Source organism: Rhinatrema bivittatum, chromosome 2 (assembly GCF_901001135.1).
Source record: "Rhinatrema bivittatum chromosome 2, aRhiBiv1.1, whole genome shotgun sequence".
NCBI lineage: Eukaryota > Metazoa > Chordata > Amphibia > Gymnophiona > Rhinatrematidae > Rhinatrema > Rhinatrema bivittatum.
The window spans coordinates 70,688,948-70,715,581 of NC_042616.1; the positions used below are offsets into that span (position 1 = coordinate 70,688,948).

At 47.2% G+C, this 26,634-nt stretch overlaps 1 protein-coding gene across 3 annotated transcripts; it reads right to left on the reverse strand.

The window, feature by feature from the left end:
• Window positions 1–24,709, reverse strand: IBA57 (iron-sulfur cluster assembly factor IBA57). Of its 3 annotated transcripts, none has more exons than XM_029588318.1 (4): window positions 24,326–24,412; window positions 21,497–21,542; window positions 12,625–12,971; window positions 1–2,718 (listed from the first exon to the last, which is right to left on the reverse strand). In XM_029588318.1, the coding sequence occupies exons 3-4, from the start codon at window positions 12,782–12,784 to the stop codon at window positions 2,333–2,335; spliced, it is 546 nt and encodes a 181-aa protein (XP_029444178.1). In that variant the 5' UTR covers window positions 12,785–12,971; window positions 21,497–21,542; window positions 24,326–24,412; the 3' UTR covers window positions 1–2,332. The 3 variants fall into 3 exon arrangements, with proteins under 3 accessions (XP_029444178.1, XP_029444176.1, XP_029444177.1); XM_029588317.1 differs by having other exon boundaries at window positions 2,333–2,718; window positions 21,493–21,542; window positions 24,326–24,455; XM_029588316.1 differs by lacking the exon at window positions 21,497–21,542 and having other exon boundaries at window positions 24,326–24,709.
• Between the last annotated feature and the right edge of the window lie 1,925 nt (window positions 24,710–26,634).

Consider the following 26,634-nt stretch of genomic DNA (forward strand, 5'->3'; position numbering starts at 1 on the left):
TTTCAGTTTCAACTTATGTTTAATTCTAAATAAATTAACCTTTTTCAGTTTGTTTTACAACTGGTTCCAATCCCACTGCTGCAAAGATCAGAGGCAAATGCTGTGTTTTGCTGCAATATACAAGCCACAGAGAGCTGCCTGGTCCTATGTTCCTGCAGGGTGGTGCACAGCAGCAATGACCAGCGATTGGCCTGCTACAGAGGAAGAGACTGAGGGCATCCATAGGTCAAGACAGCTGCAGGGGATATTGATTGTTTCTTTATTAAATCAAACTTCCAAAGATCTTTAAAGCAGGTAGGAAGTGGGACAGAAGGAACACTTATAAAGCACACATAGCCCTTTTTGTACATGAACTATGCATGAGTCGGTCTAGGGAAATCTCTTGTTTCCCCGAGGCTTGCTTCACTCTTTTAGGCCACTGGCTAGAGGATGCATATCCAAGCAATTCCTGAAAGCTTATTAATTATTGGAGTCACAAGGCAAGACGCAGTACCACAGATGTCTGGAAGAGCTTCCTGCTAAAAACAAACATTCATATTGTCCTTAACAGGCAAAACTTGAAAAAAGAAATCCTGTGCTATTAGAGAAGCATGACACACTCATGACTGTCTGCGTGCTGAATCCCACAGTTGCTAACTGATAAGAGTTTTGGACATATTTCTTTTTCATATTGTCACACCTGCTAGAAATCTTACAAGGTAAGATCCTTAAGGCGTCATCAAAAATAATTAAATAATAATAAAAAAGGCAGCAGGAATCAGACTGACTCCCCAAAACTGGTGAGTGTACCCGACTCACAAAAATCATCACGAACATCACAGAAGGTTCAACTGAAGGCTATGCACAGGAGGATTGCAAGGGGTGGGGTAGTAGCTGCTCAGATGAGGGATGTACATGTGGGGGAGGGAGGGATTACTGCTCAGGGTGAGAGGTGTACATAGCGTGGGGAGGGGGGGGGGGTGGGTAGGCTGCTGCTCAGTGAAGTGCAGTTGCTCAGCTGAGAGATGTGCAGGCTGAGAGGTGGGGAGCGCTGATTTTCAGTTAAAGGGTGTGCACAGGGAGAGGTGCTGCCGCTCCCAGAGGTGGGTACTGCTCACCTGAGAGATGTGTGGGGGGGGGAAGGTTCTGCTGCTGTTCGGCGGCAGGATGTTGCATGGAGGGTGTTACTCAGCTGAGGGGTGTGTATGATGTGGTGGCTGGAGGAAGAGGTGGGTGCTGCTCAGCTGTGGCCAGAGATGGCGACTGCTCACCTGAGAAATGTATGTGTTTGGGGGAGGAGGTTCCTGCAGCTCAGCTGAGTAGGCAGGCATGGTGGGAGGGTGCTATTTAGCTAAGGGATGTGCCCAGAGATAGGTACTGCTCACCTGAGAGATGTATGTGTTTAGGAGGTTCCTGCAGCTCGGCTGAGTACGTAGGCATGGTGGGAGGGTGCTATTTAGCTAAGGGATGTGCCCAGAGATAGTTGCTGCTCACCTGAGAGATATGCAGAGAGGCGAGGGTGCTGTTTACCTAAGGGATGTGCACAGATGCACTGTTCCTCAGCTGTAGGAAAAGCACCGGGGTAGGGGCGGGTGCTACTTAGTTAAGGGATGCACATATGTGTAGGTACTGAGATGTGCATAGGGGGAGGAGGAGATGCTGCTCAGCTAAGGGATGCGCACAGTGTGATTGTGGGAGTGAGGGGGAGGGGGACTGTTGCTCAGCTAAACAACGTGCGTGGTGGGGTACAGTTCAGCGATTCTCAGGCAGCCAGGAAAACAATAAATCACATAATATTCTTTAGTACTACTGCCACAAACAATGTCCATGTCCGCATAGTCCTTTCACCTCTCTGCTGAGACTGCTACCAAGTGATGGTGGCTTTGTCTGGGTTGATGGATTTAGAGTTTCAGCACTGTGGGCAACTGCACACTGGGAACAGGACTCAGATCATCGCTTTACTTCAGACAATTCCCAGCAGCCCGAGGCAAAATCTGACCCAGTGGCCTGGAAGTGGCAGATTCAATCTTCCACCGAAGCATCCAGTTTCCAAACGATGCGGACTTTGCACAAGCTCACTGAGAACCCATGTGTGTCAATAGCAAAAGCCAAGCTACAGGACTTACACAATTCCCAAAGCAGCCTCCCACCACGATTCAGTGTTAGAGCTGGACAGTGCGAGTGGCCAGCATTAAACTCATCCTCCATGTAAAGGACCTTACTGTCTCAAGTCTCGGTTTGATGAAACGTTGCTTGCGTGAGAACAGCAAAATAAGAAAAAAAAACCAACCCACACATACTTACTTTTCAAAATGTACTAAATACAACAATTCTACAAGACAAAAACAATAATTTAATTATTGCTAGTTTTTGGCCACCACTCTGGTAGGGAAGCAGTTAAGTCCACTTGAGTGTTCTCAGATATCTTCAGGTGAAGCGGCTCCTTTATGTGTGCCAGTCGAAGTAAGGCCAGTCCACTGCCCTCCTGCCCTGCCCGATACTTGCCAGCTGGCTTTCCCGCCTGGGTTAGTACCTCTGCCCCCTCAGCGACAGGGGTCACAGGGGACACCTGAACTGGCACCAGGCGCTTGCGGATGACTCCAGTGTGGTGAGTCCTGGCTGTCAGCTCCTGCCCTAAGTAACAGCCTTTGATGAAGCAGATGCCATTCATGAACGCCAGGTTGGATTCCAGGGGCAGCGCAACACCTGGAGGGAGGTCCTTCACCCCTTCAGGGATTCCTGTCACAAAAAAAAAAAAAAAATAATAATAATAAGTAGGCCAAGTCAGAAAGTGCTGTGCTTCCCGAGCAGCGCCTTTCACCTGGCAGGCCTTTAAGAAGGGGCAGGCTCTTTACTGAGGTAAGCAAACAAAAAAAATGGATCAGGCCATCACCCAAATATTGCAAAGTCAAAAAAAGCGCATAGAAACTTTCAGCCTGCCTCACCCATTCAGCGGCTAATGACAGCTGCTTGAACTTTTTAAATCAGACAACGAAATATAATTTGGTAGACGTTCCATGGCAGGGAAAATCCAGGGAACCGGGACACCTAAAATTTGATACCTGGCACCAGAAATATTCAGAAAAGCAAGAAATAAAAATAAAGGAAAAGCAGTTAAAAAAAAAAAAACCCAGCAAAATAAAAAAAAATGCTAAACAAAATAAGCAACATTAAAAAGCCTAAAAGCAAGAAAAATGAAGGGAAACCATTTTTCCTGGCTCCTAATAATTTTGAGGGGTTCTGGTTTTCTAAATATATCTCCCCCCATACACAGTTCTTTATAATATTACATCAAAGTTTATTAAATTTACCCTAATGCAGATTTTGAATTCAAACTAATGCTACATCAGGCTGTGGTTTCTCACATATTTTAAAACTATATATTTAATATAAATGCTGGGAACATGGTGACCAATAATTGCTTTATACTGAATCCTAAGAGATTGCTTAAAGTTTGCACCTTTATGAGGTCTCCACTCATATACATTTGGATTGAAGAAAGTCACACTTCTTTTTTTCATTTTTAAAATCTTCTGGGCACCTTTTGGATTTTGCTCTTTACTGAACTGACATCAATCAAGACACCAAGTGAGGAGCACAGGTCACTGTACAGAGACCAAATGCACAGAAAAGGATTTTGCTCAGTCCAGTGAGCAGGTAGCAGCCGCTGTCTATTGCTCAGTTGGAGCAAATGGTGCTCTCTCTGTGTCTGGCTTTATGCCGAAACCTCCACCCATCCTGGGGACAGAGGAGGGGGAGTAGATCTTTCGCTTGCACCAGAAACAGGAGAAGGAATGAGCTTTACGACCACACAAAAACTATTCTCTTCCAGATTCTGATGGCCTTATTGTTTTATTTTATAAAGCAACTTCTCACAGGTGGGGCACCATATGAAGAGGTTCTAACATTGCTGGCATGAACACTCTGCGCTGTAGAAGGCTTTCGGGGGTGTGGGAAGGTGGGATCTCCAGCCTAGATCAGATCCATGTAATAAGTCTGACAGAGTATAAATAAGAATTTCCAATTAATGAAGAAATTACTTACCTGATAATTTCGTTTTCCTTAGTGTAGACAGATGGACTCAGGACCAATGGTTATTGTGCTCTTTTGCTAGAAGATGGGAGACAGAGTCAGATTTCAAAGCTGACATCACTCTAGATATACCCCTGCAGTAACCTCAGCTCTTCAGTATTCTCTTCGAAAAGCCATTGTGGATATATCTTTGCTTAAATAACTTGATTAAACTTGAGTAAAACTTGAACTGGTTCAACTAATTTCCAAACTGGAGACCGCCAGTGCACTCAACCAATTAACGCCAACACCGGACAAACTGTGGGTGTCTTGAACTAGGGGTAGGCTGCGGCTTACCCGTATTTGCTTAGTCTCGAGGTTTGCTATCTGAGGTTCTCCTTTTCTGGGGGCAGCCATGGGTGGGATGCCGAGTCCATCTGTCTACACTAAGGAAAACAAAATTATCAGGTAAGTAATTTTTCCATTTCCTAGCATGTAGCCAGATGGACTCAGGATCAATGGGATGTACAAAAGCTACTCCCGGACAGGGCAGGAGGCTGCCCGTGGCCCACTTAATACTGCCCTTGCGAAGGCTGTGTCTTCTCGTACCTGAACATCCAGGCAATAGAACCTGGAGAAGGTGTGTATGGTGGACCACGTCACCACCCAATAGATCTCGGTGGGCGCCAGCAGCTTGGTTTCTGCCCAAAAGACTGCCTGGGCCCTCGTAGAATAAGCCTTAACCTGTAGAGATAAGGGCTTTCCTGCCTCTATGTAGGCTGCCTTGATTATTTCTTTCATCCAGCGGGCTATGGTCGCCCGTGAGGCCGCTTCTCCTTGTTTCTTCCCACTGTGAAGAATGAACAAGCGGTCCGTTTTGTGCATCGGTTCGATCTTTCCAGGTATCGCACTAGGAGTCTGCCGACATTTAGTTGGCAAAGAAGGCATGAGTCTTCAGAGTCCTTATGTTCATCCGGAGATGGTAGCGAGATGGTTTGGTTCAAGTGAAACTCAGAAACCACTTTTGGTAGGAAGGAGGGGACGGTGCACAGCTGTATGGTTCCAGGTGTGAACCTAAGGAAAGGTTCCCGACAGGATAGTGCCTGTAGTTCGGAGATGCGACGAGCTGGACATATTGTCACCAGGAATGCCGTCTTCAATGTTAAGAGGCATAGGTTCCTTCAGACCAACACGTGGCAGACCACGTGTTGGTCTGAAGGAAGCCCCAGCTAGGAAGTCTAATACTAGATTGAAATTCCATAGAGGCACCGGCCACTTTAGGGGTGGTCAGAGTTGTTTAACCCCTTTCAGGAAGCGGGACAAATCCGGATGGGTTGATAGCCAGATACTGTCCACTTCGGCTCTGAAGCAGGCCAGTGCGGCTACTTGGATCTTGAGGGAGTTGAGTGACAACCCCTTCTTCATACCGTCCTGTAGGAAACTCCAGAATAATGGGAATTTTGGCTGTCTGCGGGAGAATCCCGCAGTCCTCACACCTGGCTTTGAATACTCTCCAGATCCGTAGGTATGACAGGGATGTGGAGAACTTGTGCGCTCGGAGCAGAATGTCAATCACGGCCTTTGAGTAACCGCGCTTCTTCAGGCAAGTCTTCTCAAGGGCCAGACCATAAGAGAGAATCGAGACAGATTTTCGTGGAGAACTGGGCCCTGCGTGGAGGTAGGCACAGAGGGTTCCCCACAAGAAGTCTTTGCATGTCTGTGTACCATGGTCATCTTGGTCAATCTGGGGCCACTAGTAGAACTAGTCCCCTATGATGTTCTATCTTGTGGATGACCCTGCCCAGTAGTGGCCATGGGGGGGGGGGAGGGGGGGGGGGGAAGGCATACAGTAGGTCTTCCTCTGGCCAAGTCTGGATGAGAGCGTAGATTCCTTGGGATTGTGTCTCTCGTCTGCAGCTGAAGAACCTGGGGACTTGGGCACTGAGACAGGTGGCCAGTAGATCCATGGCTGGGAGGCCCCAACGATTTACTATCAGTTGGAAGGCTGTGGTCGACAGCGTCCATTCCCCCGGGTCCAAGCTCTCTCTGCTGAGGAAGTCTGCTGAGAGGTTGTCTTTTCCTGCGATGTGGGAGGCCGAGATCCCTTGTAGGTTTATCTCTGCCCATGCCATGAGAGAGTCTATCTCCAGAGACATCTGCTGGCTCTTGGTTCCTCCCTGGCGGTGGATGTAAGCAACCATTGTCACGTTGTCCGACATTACTCGAATTGCTTTGCCTCGGAGTCTGTGGCTGAATCTCAGGCACGCTAGTCTGACTGCTTGAGCTTCCAGGCGGTTTATGATCCATTCCGCCTCTTCCTTGTCCATTGTCCTTGGGCTGTCAGTTCCTGACAGTGGGCTCCCCACCCTCGCAGGCTCACATAAGGTGGTGAGCAAGACCCAGTTCAGTGGGGATAGGCTCACTCCTCTGCTTAGGTGGTCTTCCTATAGCCACCACTTGAGCTGAGAACGTACCCCTGCTGGTAGTTGGAGGTGAATTGAGTAGTCCTGGGACAGTGGGTTCCATTGTAACAGTAAGGAGCGCTGGAGCGGTCGCATATGGGCCCTTGCCCAAGGGACGATATCCAGGGTTGATGCCATGAGGCTGAGGACTTGAAGATAGTCCCATACCTTGGGGCGTGCATTGGTCATCAATCATTGTAATTGTTCCATCAGTTTCCTTCTCCTCGGAGGAGGGAGGAAGACTCTGTTCTGTTTGGTGTCGAAACGGGTCCCCAGGTACTCTAGCGATTGAGAGGGCTGCAGACTGCTCTTGCCCGTGTTCATGACCCAACCGAGTTCCTGCAATAGGCTCTTGACTCTGCTGGTCACCTGCCGGCTCTCTTCCGAAGACTTTGCCCTGATTAGAAAATTGTCCAGGTAAGGGTGTACCAAGATCCCTTCCTTCCTCAGTGTTGCCGCCACGACCACCATGATTTTGGTGAAGGTTCTGGGGGTGGTTGCTAGGCTGAAGGGTAGTGCTCGGAACTGGTAATGGTGACCCAGTATCGCAAAGCGCAGGAAGCGCTGGTGATCCTGATGGACTGGGATGTGAAGGTAGGCTTCAGAAAGGTCCAGGGAGGTTTGAAACTCTCCCGCTTGTACTGCAATTATTACGGGGCGAAGAGTTTCCATGCGGAAGTGTAGAATCCGCAGATGACGGTTGACGTTCTTGAGATCCAAGATGGGCCGGAATGATCCTTCCTTCTTGGGAACGATAAAATAGATGGAATAGCGCCCCGTATTTTGTTGGGGTGTGGGAACCGGAGTTATTGCCTTCAGAGTGGTTTCTACTTCCAGTCTGGAGTGGGAGTGGCAGGGTGACATCATAAATTTGTCTCAAGGGATGCTGCGGAACTCCAGAGAGTAACCTTCTCGAATGATGTTTAGAACCCATTTGTCAGACATTATCTCGACCCATCTTTGGTAGAAGAGGGCAAGTCGACCCCCCTATATCCTCTTCCTGTGGATGGGTCGGCCCATTCTCATTACAGATCACGGCTGGAGCCTGCCCCGAGCCTGCTCCCCTCTTGGTCTGTCTGTTCCGAAAGGGCTGGGACTGCGGTTCCTGTAGGGTCTAAAGCGCTGCGATCCTCTGCCCTTGGTTCTTCTGGGGGAGGGACGCTGAGATCTTTTACTCCTAACTTCCAGTAGCCAAGGCACTGGGGATTCACCCCATTTGCTGGCTAGATTCTCCAACTCGCTTCCGAACAAGAGAGATCCTTTAAAAGGCATTCTTGTGAGATTCGCTTTAGATGTAGCGATCGCAGACCAATTCCGTAGCCATAGTTGTCTTCTGGCTGCCACTACCAAGGCAACGCCCCTGGCTGAGGTGCACACCAGGTCTGAGCTTGCGTCCGCGAGGAAGGCTGCTGCAGGTTCCATCGTCTCACCGGTATACGTTCCGGAGTTATTTGCCTCTCTCGAGAGGAGCAAGCAGGAACGTGCCACCAGTGCACAGCAGGAAGCAATCTGCAGTGTCATTGCTATTGCGTCGAAGGCCTGCTTAAGGATGGATTCCAATCGTCTGTGTCCTGAGTGTCCTTCAATGCAGCCCTTCCCTCAATGGGAATCGTTGTTCGCTTTGAGACGGCACAGACCATAGCGTCCACTTTTGGGAAATGCAGGCGTTCCTTGGTTGCTGGTTCTAGAGGGTATAGGGCTTCCAAGGCCCGACCCCCTTTGAAGCTGGCTTCCGGGGCATTCCATTCCAGGTCAATCAGTTCCTGGATGGCTTCCATCAATGGATGGCCTTACGAAGGGACACCAAGATGGGGTTCTTCTTTGGTTCCGCCATAGGGTCCGTGCCAGGAATACCCAGTGTCTTTAGAGTCTGGGAAACAAGGGCTGGTAATTCGTCCTTGTGGAAGAAGCGAAGCATGGTTTGGTATGGTTCCATTCCTGGAGGGATTTTTCTTTCTTCCAGGAAGTCACTCTCATCATCTGAGGTGTCTGGGTCCCTGTTAAGGAAGTTTTTGGTTAGGCGAGTCATGTCTCGAGGCATCCGAGCCAGGCCGGGAGGATCTTATGCTTCCAGCAAGGGCTGAGCCTGGGGCGTGGCTGGGAGTGACGCTTTCACTGGTCCGTACCTTGCCGCTTGCGTCTGTTCCGGGGATCCAATCCCTGACCAAGCTTCCCTGGTCACTCAGGAACTCAAATAGTAGTTAAAGTTATTTTCCTTTACAAAGACCTCAGGTGGGGTTTGAACCCCCTCCACCCGGATGGGAGGCGGATGCCTTCCCCACTGAGCCAGCAACTCAGTTTCTGAAGTCTGGCTTCAAAAGTTCATCTCCAATAAACAGATCCAATGTTCAAAAGTCTGGCCCCACTGGGCCTATCTGCCACCACCCACCGTATCTCTTGGGATGGTTTTTCTCGTCCCAGGATACAACCACCCGCTTGGCAGTTCTCTAGGTAAAGTGTCTTTATCGTAAGTCCAAACCAACAGAAGTCCCCGCGCTCACCTTCCTTGTGATAGTGGTTGCAGTCCTTCACATCGTTGGGGATATCCAGTGTCAAGTTTCCCAGAGCAGCCAGGCAGCCCGTTCTTTCCTCCTCAGTCCCCGGCAGGAGACTGCCACAGCTCTACTAGGGAGTCCTTTTTATCTTGTGGAAACTCCTCCCCCTACCGTATGCGATTGGCTTTGGAAAAGGCTCCTCCTCAATTTGGCCCTCCCCTTGAAGCCAAGGATTGGTTCCCAGCGCTCCACCCTCCATTTCCCACACCTGTGGCTCCTCTGGTCTTATAACCTCTGGGGGAAGGAACCAAGGGACGTCTCTAGCCTGGTGTTGCCGTATTTTCCTTCCCCCCTTCTCCTGAATCTTTGGTTCCTGGGTCTTTACCTGACGGTTCTGGTTTGGGACATAGACCCCGTCACACTGGGGTTGATTGTGCCTGAACGAAGGCTTGCAGCCCTTGGAAAAATTTCAACCAGGAGAAGGTCCCTGGGTCCATGTTACCCACAGGGGGAGTCTGAGTAGGGGCCCCAGAGGTACCCTCCTGTGGGGAAGCCATCTCGGAGATGCATAGGTCCAGGGAGCTATCGTCAGTTGTTCTGGAACCATCTCCCGACAGTAAGCGGCCAGGCTTTGCTTCCCCCTGGGCTTCTTCACAATGTTGACACAGGCAGGACTCCAATTCAGGCTGCGCGGCTCTTATGTGTCAGGCTGTGCAGAGTGCCTTCTGGCCTTCTTGGGTGCCGGTGCCATTGTCTCTATGTGTTTGCATGTGTGCAGTTGTAAGCGAGGTTGTGCTTGTAGATATGTGCCCGGGTACGCTCAGTTGTGCGCGCGGGATGTGCTCAGTTGTGCGTGCTGCTGTGCACGCAGCTGTGTGTGTGCCTGTATTGGACGTGCGCAAGTTAGGCACATCAGCCGTCCGGCCTGCCCCGCGCGTACCGCTGGTCGAGAAGAGAAGATGGCGCCGACGAACTCCGCGTGTAAGATGGCGCCTCCCAAGGGTCTCCACATGTGTGGACCCTTGCACCGGATCAGGGCCTAGCCCAACCAAGGTTGCTCAACCTGATCGTTGCTCCCTTTTAACCTCACCGGGGACGGATTCGGAACAGCAATCCAAGGTCTGGAGACCTGAATTTAAAGATTTTTTACCTGGTCTCGGCGCTTACCAATTGTGTGTCGGATGGTCTCCAGCTGCGGGGGGAAAAGGAATTACCTTCACCTCCGTGCCGTTTCTGCACCTGCTGCCTTTTAGCCACACTGGGGGCTAAGTCCATGCTGGGAACCGGCTACCAGACCAAGGCACACCTCTGAGGGATATTGGAGATCAACCTCAGGAATTCTCAACTGGGGGAGGGACCCTTAAGTATCACCGCAGGAGAGCTGGGCTCGATCTTCCTTAAGGTAAATTTTGTTTCTTCTTTGCTGTAACTATTCTAGTGTGTGGGATAGTGTCCGCATCTGCTAGGAGACGGAGAGATACTGCAGGGGTATATCTAGAGTGACATCAGCTTTGAAATCTGACTCCGTCTCCCATCTGCTAGCAGAAGAGCACAATACCCATTGGTCCTGAGTCCATCTGGCTACACGCTAGGAAATACAGATTTATATTTTCAGCACAGTTTTTTTTTTTAGCAGAATACATTCTGCTTGTGTTATGTCAATCAAGAATAGTTATATTTGAAATATAGGAGACAGCAATTTTTTTTTTTTTAGCAGAATACATTCTGCTTGTGTTATGTCAATCAAGAATAGTTATATTTGAAATATAGGAGACAGCAATTCACCACACCTCTTCCAAAAATATCCAATTTCCCAGACTCTCCACAGGGTGGCGGTCTTGTACCACAGGAGAAACCAGTGAAGGCTGGGACAGCTGACAGTGTCTATTTCAGCAGCCCTGGAACACCAAGGCTTGGAGAGAGAGACTGACGCACATAAGAACGTTACTGTAAATGAGCACCTGAATCATTTACCTTAACAGGCTGGGATTTTAGAAATGGCATCTGTTTTAAAAACCTAGCTTTCTTTTTAACCTATTTTATTGTGGCACTTGAAATTACAGAGAAACAGACTACAGGGGAATGGAGGAGTAGCCTAATGGTTAGAGCCAGGGTTCAAATCCTGTTGCTGCACCTTGTGACCCTTGGGCAAGTCACTTCACCCTGCTTTGCCTCAGATAAAAGCTGAGACTGTAATTTATTTTATTTTTATTTATTTAGATTTTTATATTCTGCTTTTTTGGCACTTCAAAGTGTTCATCAAAGCGGATGACATTCAGGTAGTACAGGTATTTCCCTATCCGCACAGGGCTTACAATCTAATTTTGCAAGCCCTCTGGAGACAGGGAAATACTTACAGTCCCTGAATCTAAACTTGCATTGAGCTACCAATGAGAAGGCATGAGCTAAATCTAAGTTAAAAAACGGCAGAAAAATATTACAAGGCCCATCTAGTCTGCTCATTTTAAAGCAAGAGCAGCTGTAATCGCAGCGCAGTGCTCTGGCTTATCCCTACCAATCTTTGCATCCAAGGATCCTCTGTGCCTGTCCCAGATGGTAACAATTTCCCTCGCCGCTGGGGGACAGTTCCACATACGCCTCAACCTTTCTACAAAGAAAGTTTTGCTTCTTGTGCGTTATTTATAACTCTGCCGGTCTCTCTCATATCCCACCTCCACTCCCACACCCCGACATATTTAGGCCCTTAATTCCAACTGCAGCGAGGTCACAATTCATATTCCCAAGGTCCCGGCAACACATTAAAAACAGTGAAAGGGGGAAAAAACCAAAAACCAAGAAAAGGTTTCTTGTTAAAGCAGCTGCTGTTAGTGATTACAGTCCTCACTTCTAGGACTGTCTGGGAAAAAAAAGCTACGCAAAACTCCTCTCTCTGAAGTGGCGGCAAAATCCAAGCAGCTCATACTCTCCACTCACCCCGCTCCTCTTTTGGTCTTATTCTTAGGTCGCCTATCTTTTTGTTTGTCCATTTTTTTTTTAACAGATTTTGGAAAGGTGGGGGGAATGCCTGAACTGCCCCTCGGTCCGTATTTACGCTTCACACAGATCAGTCTGATGGCCCCGCGATGAGCAGGACAGCACTTCCATTTACTTCAATTCATGATGCTAGGAGGGGCTACGAAGGAGAAGCTTTGCAACTCTGCAAATATCTGCTTGGAAAGGATCTAAATATTAGAATGAAAAAGGTGGATTTTAAAGGCCAAGTAAATTACTTACAAAGCTTTTTTTTTTTTTTTTTACTACAACTGCTTTAAAGTATGTTTGACACACAGGAAAGCTCATAGTGCGACAAATGATGAAGTATCCCTGCCCTGAGGCTGAACACCTCACTGGCACCCTTACATCAGCTAGGGTCACGTCCATTACCAAACCAAGGGGCCAGCAGGGAAGAGAGATGGGGAGTGGACGCAAGCACAGCATGAGTGCGCAAAGGCAGACTGAAGACGAAGCAGCCAAACAAGCCAGGAGAGCACAGATAGAGCGTGACAGCGCAAGGCATGAGTGCAGAGAGAGGGAGGATTCATCAGCACTAAGCAGGAGAGGAGAGAGGAAAGAATCCACTACCCCAGGCTGCATTGCAAGGCCTCACAAGTTGCTCCACTTAACGACACTGACGTGACAAACCGGAGGGATGCCCTGCTGTATAAGATTATTTTTACCTTGTTGGTACCTGTGCCTGTGATAGTCCTTATCATCTCCTAGACGACTGTCTGCCACAACCTCCAGCGGGTTTTTGTCTTTGTTGGTCACCATCCTCCACCCCATAGCCACTGCTCTGGGGTCAGGGGTTAAGATCAGAGCTCCAGCGGGACAGGACATGAAGGCACCGGTTGCATCCTCAGGCTGCTCCCACGGGAGGACTGCCCACAGAGAGAGATGTAAGCATGGGGCTATGGACACCTTCCTCCGGATCTTGTACACGTTCAAGTGCTTCTGAAGTGGGTCCAGTATGGATAGGTCACACTCCAACAAAATATCTGGTTCCTCCTCTGGACGTGAGTGGAGCCTACAGGAACATAAGAACATAAGAAAATGCCATACTGGGTCAGACCAAGGGTCCATCAAGCCCAGCATCCTGTTTCCAACAGTGGCCAATCCAGGCCATAAGAACCTGGCAAGTACCCAAACACTAAGTCTATTCCATGTTACCATTGCTAATGGCAGTAGCTATTCTTTAAGTGAACTTAATAGCAGGTAATGGACGTCTCCTCCAAGAACTTATCCAATCCTTTTTTAAACACAGCTATACTAACTGCACTAACCACATCCTCTGGCAACAAATTCCAGAGTTTAATTGTGCGTTGAGTAAAAAAGAACTTTCTCAGATTAGTTTTAAATGTGCCACATGCTAACTTCATGGAGTGCCCCCTAGTCTTTCTATTATCCGAGAGTAAATAACCGATTCACATCTACCCATTCTAGACCTCTCATGATTTTAAACACCTCTAGAATATCCCCCCTCAGTCATCTCTTCTCCAAGATGAAAAGTCCTAACCTCTTTAGTCTTTCCTCATAGGGGAGCTGTTCCATTCCCCTTATCATTTTGGTCGCCCTTCTCTGTACCTTCGCCATCGCAATTATATCTTTTTTGAGATGCGGCGACCAGAAGACAGGACATTACTGGGCAAAGCAGTACATCTCCCATCAAGGACATTACTGGGCAGAGCAGTACATCTCCCATCAAGGACATTACTGGGCAAAGCAGTACATCTCCCATCAAGGACATTACTGGGCAAAGCAGTACATCTCCTATCCAAGGCATTTCTCCACAGAGCTGGGGCTCAGAGTTCAAGTTTCAACTTTGCAAGATAGATAAAATGAGGATCAATTAAAAAAAAAGAAAAAAGGGTGGACCAGTACTATTCCATCTGTCTGGCATATCTAGGATTCGGGTACAATGCAAAAGTCCAATATTTTACCCTGTCAGCAGAAATAGTAGGGGCATGGCTTGGGCTCAGTGTGGGAGACGGGAGCTCGTTAGTCCTTCTGAACACAAGATCAGCGACCCTGATGTAATAAGGTGTTCTGGGCTCTGCACACGTCTGCATATATTTGTGTGTAAAACTTGACTCCTGATGCAGCAAGGAGTTTTGCACACACACAAAAATAAATGTGCACACAGCTTAGAGCTGTTCGATGCAAATCCCATGTTACTCAGGGACACAAACCATGGTTTGTGCTCTGAAAAGATGTACGCACACATTTTTAAAAAAATGTTTATATTCCAAATACACCGTATAAAATTCTTCTAGGTGGATCACAACTTAACAACCAACAGCCTGGCTTCTAAGCTGGGGCACAACTTACACTCCCTTGTATGGTACCCACACAACATGACTTTGAAACACAACTTTTATGCTCCTAAATGTTGTGTGCATAAAACCAAGTTAAGAGGATAAATCTTGTTCTCAGAAGTTGAATGTAGAAAACCCGCATTAATCATCTTTTATGTACATAAAACCCATGTACAGAACCCCAGCACCACAAACTCCATCCCCAGAAACGTTACTCCACCTCTGACCAGAGTTAAGGTTCCAGCAATAAGAAAACAGGTGCTGTGCCCCTAAATTGTGGTTTATGCTTGCTCCTCTTTTTTTTTGTGTACATTTTTAAGTTTAAGTGCTTTTAACTCCCAATGTATTTGCATACTATTATCTTACTATACTGGAAGTTTCCTTTTTTTTTTTTGGTGAGTGCGAGAAATGAGTGCTGAAATACAGCACACGTTTTTTTTTACTCCAGTCTTACTACATTTGCACCTAGAAAGGGGGGAAGACAACCTAATGCACGTCACAGCAAAGCGCAGACGTCGGCTAGGAACTTTCCTGCCAAAACCAGTCTTTTGTGCATCAGGGTTTCTTACAAGTGCATAAAGCACTGAAAAGCAAGCTTTCAACTCTCCAAACAAACAGCAGGCTCCAGGGAGGGCAACAGGGCTACACCCTATTTCACTCTGTCACCAACCAGCAAAGACCATGTGAAGGTGATACACTTAAGTCCTCAAGCTGTTGCCCGATAGAGGAAAACCAATTCCAGAGGCTGTTTATAGGGATTCAGTGACTGAGAAACTCAGCAGCAAACAGTAGGATTATCCCACTACATCCCTCATGCTACAATCAGCTCTCTAACCAAGGGACATAAGGATCTGTTTTATTTAAGTTTATATACTACAGATGATTAAAGTGAAATTTGTTCTTACCTGAAAATTTCCTTTCCTAGAGACCTGTTAAGATTTCCCTGTTCCTCAGCTGCTGGAGACAGAGGGCACACCCCTTTTTATGACCTCATTCTTGGTTATAAGAGGGAAGTGGCCCTAGGCTCTTGCCAGTAGCCTTCTGCCAAAGCAATCAGACAAGGAACCCTCTTTTTTTTTTTTTATTATCTAGGTTCCTTGAGGTTATTCCCCCTCCCTTGGGAGGGCGAAGGAGGAGCGAGAGAAAGAAGCTAGATTACTTGGGGCATCTCTGCTTGTGGCTCCTGTGTTCCCCCAGATGGGCCTGGACTGGTCTAGCAGGACTCAAGGAAAAGAAATTATCAAACAAGAGCAGGTTTCACCTTCCTTTTTCTCCTGCTAGACCAGTCCTTATAATTTGGAGTTACATAAACTTACCACTAGGCCAGATGGGAGGAAGACAGGGCTGCCCTAACAATCCACAACCTGAAGGCCATGTCTGCTTTAGCTGCACATCCAGACTGTAATGTTTGGAAACTGAGTGCAGGGAGGATCAGGTGGTCACCCTGCAAAATTTGTCCAGTGAGAATTACTATGCTTCTGCCCAAGATGATGCCTGTGTCCCTATGGAGTGTATGCGGAGCTCCACTGTGGCTTGCCTACCATAAAGTGTTACTTTGATCCATCTCGCTAGCATGGCCTTGGAGGCTGCTACTCCCTTTTGAGGTCCTCCAAAAAATACAAACAACCTGTCCGACTTCCTGAAGAGGTTAGTCACCTTTAAATATCTTTTCAGAAAGTGCAGTATTTCATCCTTATCTCTATATTCTTTTCTTCTAAAGGCTGGCAGAACCACTCTCTAATTCAGGTGGAAGGGAGACAACTTTTGGAAGGAATGAGGGTACCAATCAAAAGGTGACAGACAAAATTACTAAGATTCTCTGCATGAGAGAACCTGTAATTCTGAAATGCATCTGGAGCGGACTGCTACCAAAGAAGTAACCTTTAGAGACAGATACTTAATGGATGCTTGCCTTAGGGGCTCAAAAGGTGCTCCTACTAAGACTGTGAGGACCAGGTTGAGATCCCACTAAGGGACAACCAGTCTAAAGAGTGGCTGTATACATTTCACCCGTTTTTAAAAAGCACACTACATCCAGATGTGCGACTACTTGGGTATCTTTAACTTGGCCCCCATAGAAGGTTACAGATGTAATTTGCACTTTCGGCAAATTGAGTGCTAAGCCTTGTCCAGAATTCCTAAGAGAACTGATTTCCATGGGGAGGTTTTATGATCCCAACAGAAAGCTTCAAATAGCCTTCAAACTTAAATATAGGCTAATGAGGTTGAGCTCTTACATGCTTTCAGCAGAATCATCACAACTACCGAGAAGTAACCTCTCTCTCATAGGCGTGCCCTATCAAGAGCCAGGCCATAAGACAAAATGGAGATGGGTCTTCCATTGGTATTGGGCCCTACTGCAGCAGATTGTCTTCTCTGGCGAGTTTGGGGGGGGGGGGCTGGCTAGAAGCCTTATTAGGTCTGCACCCCAAAGTCTCCTTGGCCAATCCGGGGCTTCCAGTTTCACCTCTGAGGAGCGAGCCTCATTCCTCTGTCACCTTGCCTATCAAGGACCAAAGTGGGAAAACATACAGGAGGCATATCTTTTGGCCAAGGTCAGATTAAGGTATATATCCCACTGGATCCTACCGCTGACCGTCAGCTGAAGAACTTGCCAGCTTTGGCATTTGCTCAACTTTCCATTAGGCCCAAAAAACAGAAGTCCCCATAATTCCACTAACATATGGAAGACCTCCTAGCTGACCTCCCATTCTCCTGCGTCCAACCTGTTTCTGCTGAGGAAGTCTGCTTGAATATTTTCCTTTCCTGCAATACGAGATGCTGAGAGCATGAGATTTCTTTCTGCCCAAATGAATATTCTGCTCGCTTCCTCCACAAGCCTAGGACTGCGGATGCCCCCTTGTTTGTTCATGTATGCTACTGCCGTGGCACTGACTGCCTTCTCTTTTATCATTGGTAGGAAGCACTGGAGTACTAATCGGATGGCCCTTATCTCTAACCTATTTATTGGCCACAATGCTTCTTTGTCTATCCAGCTCCCCTGAGCCAGCCGGCCCTGGCAACGTGCTCCCCATCCAAATATGATCGCATCTGTGGTTAGCACGACCCCATCGGGAGGTTCTAGATCTACCCCTTTCACAAGATTGGCAGGGTTCAGCCATCAGTCCAGACTCTTTTCCGCTGCCAGAGAAACAATTGTAGTTCTGAGAGACAAAAGACCAGTGTGTCAGTAGTTTTTGTTGTAATGGGAGCGCATTTGTGCCCTGGTCCACAATACTAAGTCTAAGACAGCTATTATTATCCAAACATTTGAAGAAAATCTGTAAAAAGTGCAGGAGAGCCGGCACTCCGTGTTGAGCACCCACTCTCCCGAAGTGTGCCCAGGCACCTCTCCCGGGTGTGCGATTCTCTATTAAAATTAGGTGTCGCGCTAATAAGGAGGCACTAGAGACAATAGTGCGTCCCTAGTGCCTTCTTAAAAGCGGTAGAGCTGGCTGTCAGCGGGTCTGACAACCAACACTCTATTTTACCGGCGTCGGTTTTCGAGCCCGCTGACAGCCACTGATTAGGAAAACGGACACCGGTAAAATTGAGTGTCTGTTTTTCTAACCCACTCACCAGCGGGTTAGATTTTTTTTTTTTTTTTTAATTTAAAATTTTAGGTTCCTCCGACTTAATATCACTATGATATTAAGTCAGAGGTTGTACAGAAAAGCAGTTTTTTCTGCTTTTCTGTACCCTTTTCCTGGTTGTTTCTAACTTAACGCCTGCCCTTGGGCAGGTGTTAATTTCTGAGAATAAGATATCCCATGCCCTTTTGAATTCCATTACAGATTGCATCGTCACCATCTCTTTCAGGAGGGCATTTCAAGCATCTGCCACCCTTTCTGTGAAGAAATATTTTCTGATGTTGGTTCTCAGTCCCCCCCCCCCCACCCACCCACCGGAGTTTCATATTATGACCCCCAGTTTTAGTTTCCTTTCCAACAGAAAAGTGGGGGTCACACAATGGTGAGCCGAGGCGGACATTTCCTTCTTGGCTCTGGGTGTTGCGCTCCTATCATCACCAATAATCTACTTTTTTCCTGACGACCCTGAATTCGGTAACTAACACCTGTTTAAGTGCATGTCGATGGTTAATTATATGCAGAAAACATTGCCGATGTCCGTTAAGGATAATAAAAAAGAGAAAGAAACAGAAGCCAAAATGGTGGCAACACAGGAGTGAGGTACAGAGAAACTGCAAATCAATCCCATGCTTGCTGAAATCAAAGCAGTAATTCTTGCAGCCCTAGATGAAAAGTTAACGGGTGTCTTCGAGCAAACTACTGGAGTGAAAGCCATGCTGGATGAGTGTGGCCTACGTATGGACCAGGCAGAAGGGTGTATTTCAGTCCTTGAGGATGACTCTCTAGCAAATGCCGTTAAGATGGTGGCCCTGGGAAAAAAATCTATCGGATCAGGCCGAGAAGAGCGATGATCTAGAGAACAGATCTTGGAGGTCCAACTTATTTTTGGGACTGCCAGAATCTATAGACGACCAAACCTTGTGTGAATCTCTAGTCATGACTGCCTGAGGTGCTGGGGCTAACTGACCTTAGATAAGAACATAAGAAATTGCCATGCTGGGTAAGGCCAAGGGTCCATCAAGCCCAGCATCCTGTTTCCAACAGAGGCCAAAACCAGGCCAGAAGAACCTGGCAATTACCCAAACACTAAGAAGATCCCATGCTACTGATACAATTAATAACAGTGGCTATTCCCTAAGTAAACTTGATTAATAGCAGTTAATGGACTTCTCCTCCAAGAACTTATCCAAACCTCTTTTGAACCCAGCTACACTAACTGCACTAACCACATCATCTGGCAACAAATTCCAGAGCTTTATTGTGCATTGAATGAAAAAGAATTTTCTCCGATTAGTCTTAAATGTGCTACTTGCTAACTTCATGGAGTGCCCCCTATGATCTACTTTTTGTATCGAGTGTGCACTTCACCTAGGGGCAAAGAAACATTCCAAGACACGTCCCAGAATTGTAATTGCAAAGTTTTTAAATTGTATTCATAAACAACTGGTAATACAAGCCTATCGCAAATGCCCTGAGCTAAAATACAATTCTAGCAGGGTATGCATATTTCAGGATTATACTCCAGGTGACACCTCACTAAAAACCTGTCCGAGGGCATTAGCTAAAGCAGCCCTCTGGCTTTAGCGACTGCCTTCAGGACTCCAGACACTGTTACCCCAAATTCCCTTTCAAGGTCCAAGCACATTAGTATTTAATTTCCCAAAGTGCATGACTGCACTTCTTGGCATTGAATCCTAGTTGCCATATCTGGTCAACACCATCCTTAATTCGTTTCACAAATGAAACAAGCATAGTTTTCAAAACCTTTAACATAACCACACAATTTTATTAAAATAGAAAAAAAGATCTATAGACCTGTGCCTCTTATACGTTCTGTATGATGTCATCGTAGACTACATGTCCCCCGCCCGATACAGAATGTCATAAAACTAAGCCCATAGCCCGGGGCTTCCCAAACTTTAAGTCATCACCCCATTTTAGCACTTGAAAATTCACATGACCGCAGAGGAATGCCAAAATTAATTAGCAGTAGTGCAGCAGACCCACTCCAAAAACCACTCCACTCTCACCCTCCCCTTGCTCCTGCTGATTTTATTTAACACTTTTCTATACCGACCTTCATGGTAGAGGACCATATCAGATCGGTTTACATCGAAAGGGGGAACTGTAACAAGAACCGTAGGTAAAAATAGGAAGAACAAAGTTACATTCAACAGGGGTAGTAAACTTGGAAGCAAAGACTGCTAGAAAGCAAAAAAGTTTAAGGAACGTAGTGATTAGGATATTAACAACAGTTAATGAGTCAGGGTAATGATCTCTCGCAATCTCCACCCTCTTCAGTTGATTCTCAGTCTCAACATAAGGGCACAGCATAAGAACGTAAGACTTGCCATACTGGGTCAGACCAAAGGTCCATCAAGCCCAAGTACCTGGCAGGATCCCAAGTGGTATTCAGATCCCAAGCTGCTTACCCCAATAATAAGGGATAAGGAGCTTCCAGATGGTATCCTCTCCTTATCCCTTCCTCTCCAGTAGAGCCCCCCTCCTTACATGTCCCAGTTACTCTCAACTTCCCATCTCATCCCTTTCACCCCTCCAGCCTTTTCTGCATTCACACAGCTAATCCTCTCTCACTCCAAGCCTTTCTTATAACCTCCAATTGATCCTGTCATGCCCTTCCTCTATACTCATTCTTTATTCCCTTCTCCCCTTCTAATATCACCTCTTTCCCTCTAACTCTTCTTTTTATATTCCCCCCCAGCGGATCCCCTCACCCCAGCTCCTATTTTACATCCCCCAGTTGATCCTTCTATCATTCCTCCTCTCACACCATATACAACCAATCCCTTTCCACCTAATCCAACCTACAAGCACTGCTGTAGCTCATCCCTCGTCTAAAAATACCCCTGGCCAGAATCAGCGGCAACATTTACCTTTGGGCCCCTCCCAAAGGTTAATGACAACTGGTGGGAAAAGAAGATAGACTGATGATAGGTGCAACATCTCTTGGGTATGTTCAGTAATGGGTGAGGAGAGAGAAGCAGTGATAAGCTTCACCTGCCCTTGCACTCTTGAGCCATCCCCCTCCTCTCATGGCTGATCCCAAACCCAATGGTGATCTGCAAGCAGCAGCACTGGTAATGCAAGTGAGCACAGAGCCTCCGAGCTCAGTGCAAGCTCAGGCCCTGTAACTGGCCTGATCTCTTTCCATGCAGAGCTTCCTGTTACCACAGAAACTCATGTGAAGGCAGAACCACTTCAGGTCCTGTGAGTGCCTGCTGGATCACAGGCCCCACACTGATTTCAGCACTAATACTTCTGGTGCCTGAAGAGTGCTGCTGCCATTTGAGAGCCCAACCCATAGTTTGGATTACCCTGCCCTAGCCTATATCTCTCCAGCACATCCTGTGCATAGAAAGGCATCATATAGGCGGTGTTGCCAGTTGGGTGGATTTCACAGCCAATTGGGCTATTTTTGGAGATCGGCTATAGGACATTTGGGGCTTTTGTGGCTTATGGTTTTTTAGGCCACTTTTAAGGGCATGTGTGGTTTTTGGGCTACTTGCTTCCCCTTGACCATCTGCATGCTCCCGCACTGACAATATAGGAGTAGAGCGCTTGGGAACTAACACTGCATGCTGTCAGCCGACGTGAATGCACTTTAAAGGAAATATTAACAGACCTACTAGAACCAGAGGCAGGAGGCTCAAGCATCAGCCAATCAGATAATTCCTGAGAAAGAAAGAAAGAAAGAAGCTGAGCTCTGACCAATGAGAAATGAAAAAAAAAAAACATAGCAGGCACCTCCTGCTGCTGCAGGTGCCACATGGGAACCAATAGGCTGTAAGACAGCTCTGAAAGTATCCAATTAGACAGCGAGAATGAAGGCTTTTGGACATTGCCCAGCCAAGATTCAAGTTGGTTTTTTTTTATTGAAGGTTCAGACAGATGAACTACAACATTGACCTGCAGAAAAAAGAAAAAAGAGACTACCTGCTCTTTCCAGCCTCAGCAGTGTTTCCCTTTTTTATGAAGTTATACAAACGTGAAGGGATTCCCTTAAATACTGAAGTTTAGGCAGTCAAAAAATATTCTATACATACTTTCAAGGAAGTAAACTCATTTTGAGTGATAGTTTCCTAAATCCCTGCAAAGATACCTAATACTGGTGAACATTAATATGGGCAGGTTGATCCTTAAAGTCTGCACTAGTGCTTCCTATTCAAATATATAGTATTTGGGTCTAGTGAGAAAGGATATTTTCTTCCAACAAGTTGAAGCCTTTTTGTTTATATGATTAAGTTAGCAAACCTTCTGGGTTGTACAGATAAGAACATCAAAAATATTGTAGCCTAAGGAGAAGCTGAAGTGCCACAGTATTTAAATGTGTACCTAGGCATAACAAGACAGTTGCATCCACCATTTTCACTTCTCTCACAGGAGAACAGTGGTAGGTATTCCAGTTGCCCAGGAAAAAAAACTGTTATGACTTGGAAAAGATATTCAGGATATACAGAAAGAAGGCAGAGTGTAGCTGACTAGTAGGAAGCAAGCAGCTCCTGTAGCATAAATACCTTGCTTACAGCTTAAGATAAAGAGGAGAGGCACCCACTCCTGCAGTAGCAGCTCTGGAGCCAGCTTACAGAGTTGAAGTTGTTCTTTTTCTTTTATGATTTTTCTGCTGCTATGAAGTAATTTCTTTTGTTCAGCTGGAACTGTCAAAATAAATGCTCTGAATTGCTCACTAGTGTGGCACAGCTATTCTGGAGGAGTGGGGTGGGAAAGTAAATTATGACAACGGTTCTGGATTCCATGCTTGTGATGGTATCCCTTGCTTAGATCCTTCCTCCTGCCTGCCTACTGCCAGGGGAATGTCTCTCAGACTGATGCAATATAGTGCATTCGGCTGAGCACACGGCTTTACAAGTGTTTGGTTGCGTGTCCAAAACCACTCATGCAATAAGGGGATTTGCGTGTCCAAAAAAACAAGTCCAAACCAGCATGTTGCTAATAGTGTTCATCACATGTAAATTCATGTTGATGAGGCTATTAGTAATTATCCCCGAAATGCACATTTTTACTCTCAAAATGTAATGCCTGCCCCGGAGCAGGAATTAATTTTTGAGAAGCCCCATAAGTAAACAAAAGCAGAAAATACTGCTTTTCTGTACTTCCTCAGACTTAATATTGTTGCTGTATTAAGTCAGAGGAACCAAAAAAGGAGAACCAGAAAAAAAAAAATCACCAGCAGTCAGGTTAGGAAAATGGACACTCAATTAACATCTGTTTTCCTAACCTGTGCCACCTCTCCTGGACGTCCGATACAGAGGAGGTGCTAGGACACACAATTTTCCCTAGCGCTTCCTTTTTATCATGGCAATCCATTTAAATACTAATGGGCTGATACAGTACAGTGGAGCGCACTGTTAGCCCGGGTTTAGACGCGCGTTTTCAATGCGCTAGCTTTACCCCTTATACTAATAGCGCCCACAACATGCAAATGCATGTTGATGGCCCTATTAGTTATTCACGCGCGATACAGAAAGCTGCACATTTTACTTTCAGAAATTAATGCCTGCCGGCACCGGGAAAGTGTACAGAAAAGCAGAAAAAACTGCTTTTCTGTACACCCTCCGACTTAATATCATAACGGAGGCCCCAAAATTTAAAAAAAATTTTTTTTAAATCGGCCGGCAGCCCGCAGGTCGGAAGATGGACGCTCAATTTAGCCGGCGTCCATTTTCCGAACCCATGGCTGTCAGCGGGTTTGAGAACTGACACCGGAAAAATTGAGCGTCTGCTGTCAAACCCGCTGACAACCGCCGCTCCTGTCAAAAAGGAGGCGCCAGGGACACGCTAGTGTCCCTAGCGCCTCTTTTTACCATGGGCCCTAATTTGGATCTTCTTCCCCCCCTGAATCGTGCGCACAGGAGAGTGGCCTGCGCGCGCGCCCGCTCTCCTGCGACTTTTACTGAATCTGCTCGTAAATCAGGCATCTGGAGAGGTGGATCAGAGAGCAGGCGCTCAATCATGAATGCCCATTTAACACACGCTGATACCGCAGCAGCCTGAGTGTTTCTTACCTTTGTCGGTCTCCTCTGCTAACTTCAGTTTGAACTGTGCAGGGTTCCATAGTTTTTTTTGGAACCCACAGGACCTGCCAACCCTGCACATAGTGAAATTGGCAGAGGAGGCAGATCAAGGTACCGGTAAGTACTGTCTTCCTGCTAGCAAGACGTAGGGTAAGGGTTGTACTGCTAGCCAACATGCACCCAGGGGGACGATCTAGAGGCTTTCTTATCAGAGAGCTTTGCAATGATGGTCCAAGACTCAGTACATCATTTTCCTTGCTCCTTTGCTTGTCAGGAGATGCCCAGCTACAATTTACTATAGCGCTTATAGCCTATAATAGTAGCTATAAAATGTGGGCTACTTTTGGGCTAGATTGTGATTGGTTGGGCTCCTATCGCGTCACCTGCAACCCACGTGACGTCAGAAAACATCTCGGGCCTCACCTGTAGAGGATAACATCGTAAAGCGTCCTGCCCTGTACATTGAGCAGATGCGCGTAGAGCGCGAGGCGGCTCTCGGGTCGCAGTTTCTCCACGTCGTTGGTGATCAGCCCCTGCAGGAAGGGCTCCGTGTCCGGGCCTCGCAGCCGCAGCAGTCCCCGCTGCCCCAGTGGGAAGCACCGGAACCCTCCCGCGGCCACGGGCGCCGAGCACAGGCCCCGGGCAGCTGCAAGACGCGGGCGCAGGCTGCCCGACCACAGAGCCGGCACCCACCGCATCCTCCCGCCTGCGCAGACGGAGCGTGGGAAACACTGGGCTGGAGAGAGAAGAGGCGGCGGCGGCGGCGGTGGCCGCCAGGGCCGCAGCCTGAGCTTCCGCACAGCGCCCTCTGCCGGCCGGAGGCTGTTGCTGCAGGCGCTGCGGGCTCCTCCAGCTTTCGGCGCTTGAGGGGGTGTAGAAGACGCAATTAGCGCCTTGCAGCGGGGGGGGGGAGGGCCACCTCGGGGCTCAGCGTTTCAAGAAATCGAAAGTTTTACCGCAAGAAAGAAGGACAGGAAAAGTTCCCGCCTGGGAGGAGCTTTGGGTGTTTATGGGATTGAGGCAGCAGGATGGGTGGCTGGTCGCCGAGGCCTCCGGGCTCACTCCGGCTGGATTGCGTTTTGTCAGATATATTTAGTTTCGAGTTGGGTAATTGTCTTGAAGCATCTTGGCACCACTTTCAGCGTAGCGGATCTACATTAATAGTCAAAACAAATAAATACATACAACGTCCTGGAAAATAATGAGGGCCTGGAGCCAAGTAGTCTCAGCTCTGGAAGGGGTCCTGCATAGAAACAGTTTGTTCACGCCGAGCTATCCGACACAGTTTTTACATCTGCCGGAGACCTCGGAGCCCGGCCTAGGCACTTCAGTGCCCAGGGCAGGGGGGTGCATATGTGCTCCCGGGCCCACTCTCAGTTACGGCCCTAGAGAACTCGACTTCGACTGGTCCACTGCAGGCTGCGAACTTTTCACCCAAAGCACTTTTTAATAAAGCTTTATTAATAATTATCCAAATCACAATATTGAAGAGCAGTGGTGGCTTGAGATTAGGGCAAGCAGGGCAATTGCCCAGAGTGCTCCGAGGCCTGCGGCCAGAGTCAGCACCAACACTGCCTAGAGCTCCTTAAGTGGCCACACTTCCAGTAGTGCAGATCCAGCCCCAGCAGCAGGAGCTCTACTGGTTCTCATGTCATTGCCGGCCCGGCTCTTTCTTGCCAGCACGTTTAGAATTTGTGGAGCCAGAACTTCTTTTATGCCGATCTCATGCACTGCAAGATCAGCAAGTAGAAAGTGACAACTAGTATGACCAGCACTGACAGTGAGGAGTGACGGTAGCGGCTTTGCCACTGAGCCAGATTTGCAGATTTATACATCCTTTCATGCATCAAGATCGTGAAAGAGTATTTTCAATCGCCAGTCCCACGATTTGGAATGCACTACCTGAGAGTTATGTATATCATCTGTGCAGGTGTTTAGAAAGCAGTTTAAAACATTTTTCTTTAGACAAGCATTTATTATTGTTTGATTTATATTCCACTTTTTCAGGCATTTCAGAGTGGATTACTGTAGATAAATTCCCTATCCCCAGAAGGCTCACAATATGTATGTGATGGGGAGTGAAAGACTGTTGTGCACGGACCAAGAGGGACCTTGGAGTGATAGAGTCTAGTGATGTAAAGACAAGACGATAGCTAAAGCCAGAGGAATGCTGGGCTGCATAGAGAGAGGAATAACCAGTAAAAAAAAAAAAAAATGAGGTGATAATCTCCTTGTACAGGTCCTTGGTAAGGCCTCACCTGGAGTACTGTGTTCAGTCTTGGAGACCTTTTCTTAAAAAGGATGAAGGCGGTCCAGAGAAGGGTGACCAAAATGGTGTGGGGGTTCTCCATCAAATGGCTTATGAGGAGAGGCTGAAGGACCTAAATATGTATATCCTGGAAGAGAGGAGGGTGCAGGGGAGATATGAAATGTTTTTTGTTTTTTTTGTTGTTCAATCTTATTAATGGTAAGAAGTTGGTATACAAGAAACACAATACAAATACAAGACATAGTCAGTAAGAACACCCAAATGTAAACACAAATCCAAAACACAAAGGCCACCCAAACAAAAGTAAGTAATGAGCTTGGTGCAATACCTTAGCGTCAACCACTAGTTTGCTGTTTCTTAGTTCATGACCTAAGCCTCTGCGATCACGGATGTATTATATTTACTCTCTCTGGGACACTGTTTTCTGTACAAATGTTAAATGTTATTCTGCTTGTTTGTTGGT

Bases quoted from the DNA above. Each gene is read 5' to 3' on its own strand.
- IBA57 (XM_029588316.1), bottom strand. From the start codon at position 24,600: ATGCGGTGGGTGCCGGCTCTGTGGTCGGGCAGCCTGCGCCCGCGTCTT. The intron at 12,972-24,325 runs GTGAGGCCCGAG...ATGTTCCTGTAG, and splicing joins TACGATGTTATCCTCTACAG to GCTCCACTCACGTCCAGAGG. The intron at 2,719-12,624 runs GTAAAAATAATC...TTTTTGTGACAG, and splicing joins CAGGCACAGGTACCAACAAG to GAATCCCTGAAGGGGTGAAG.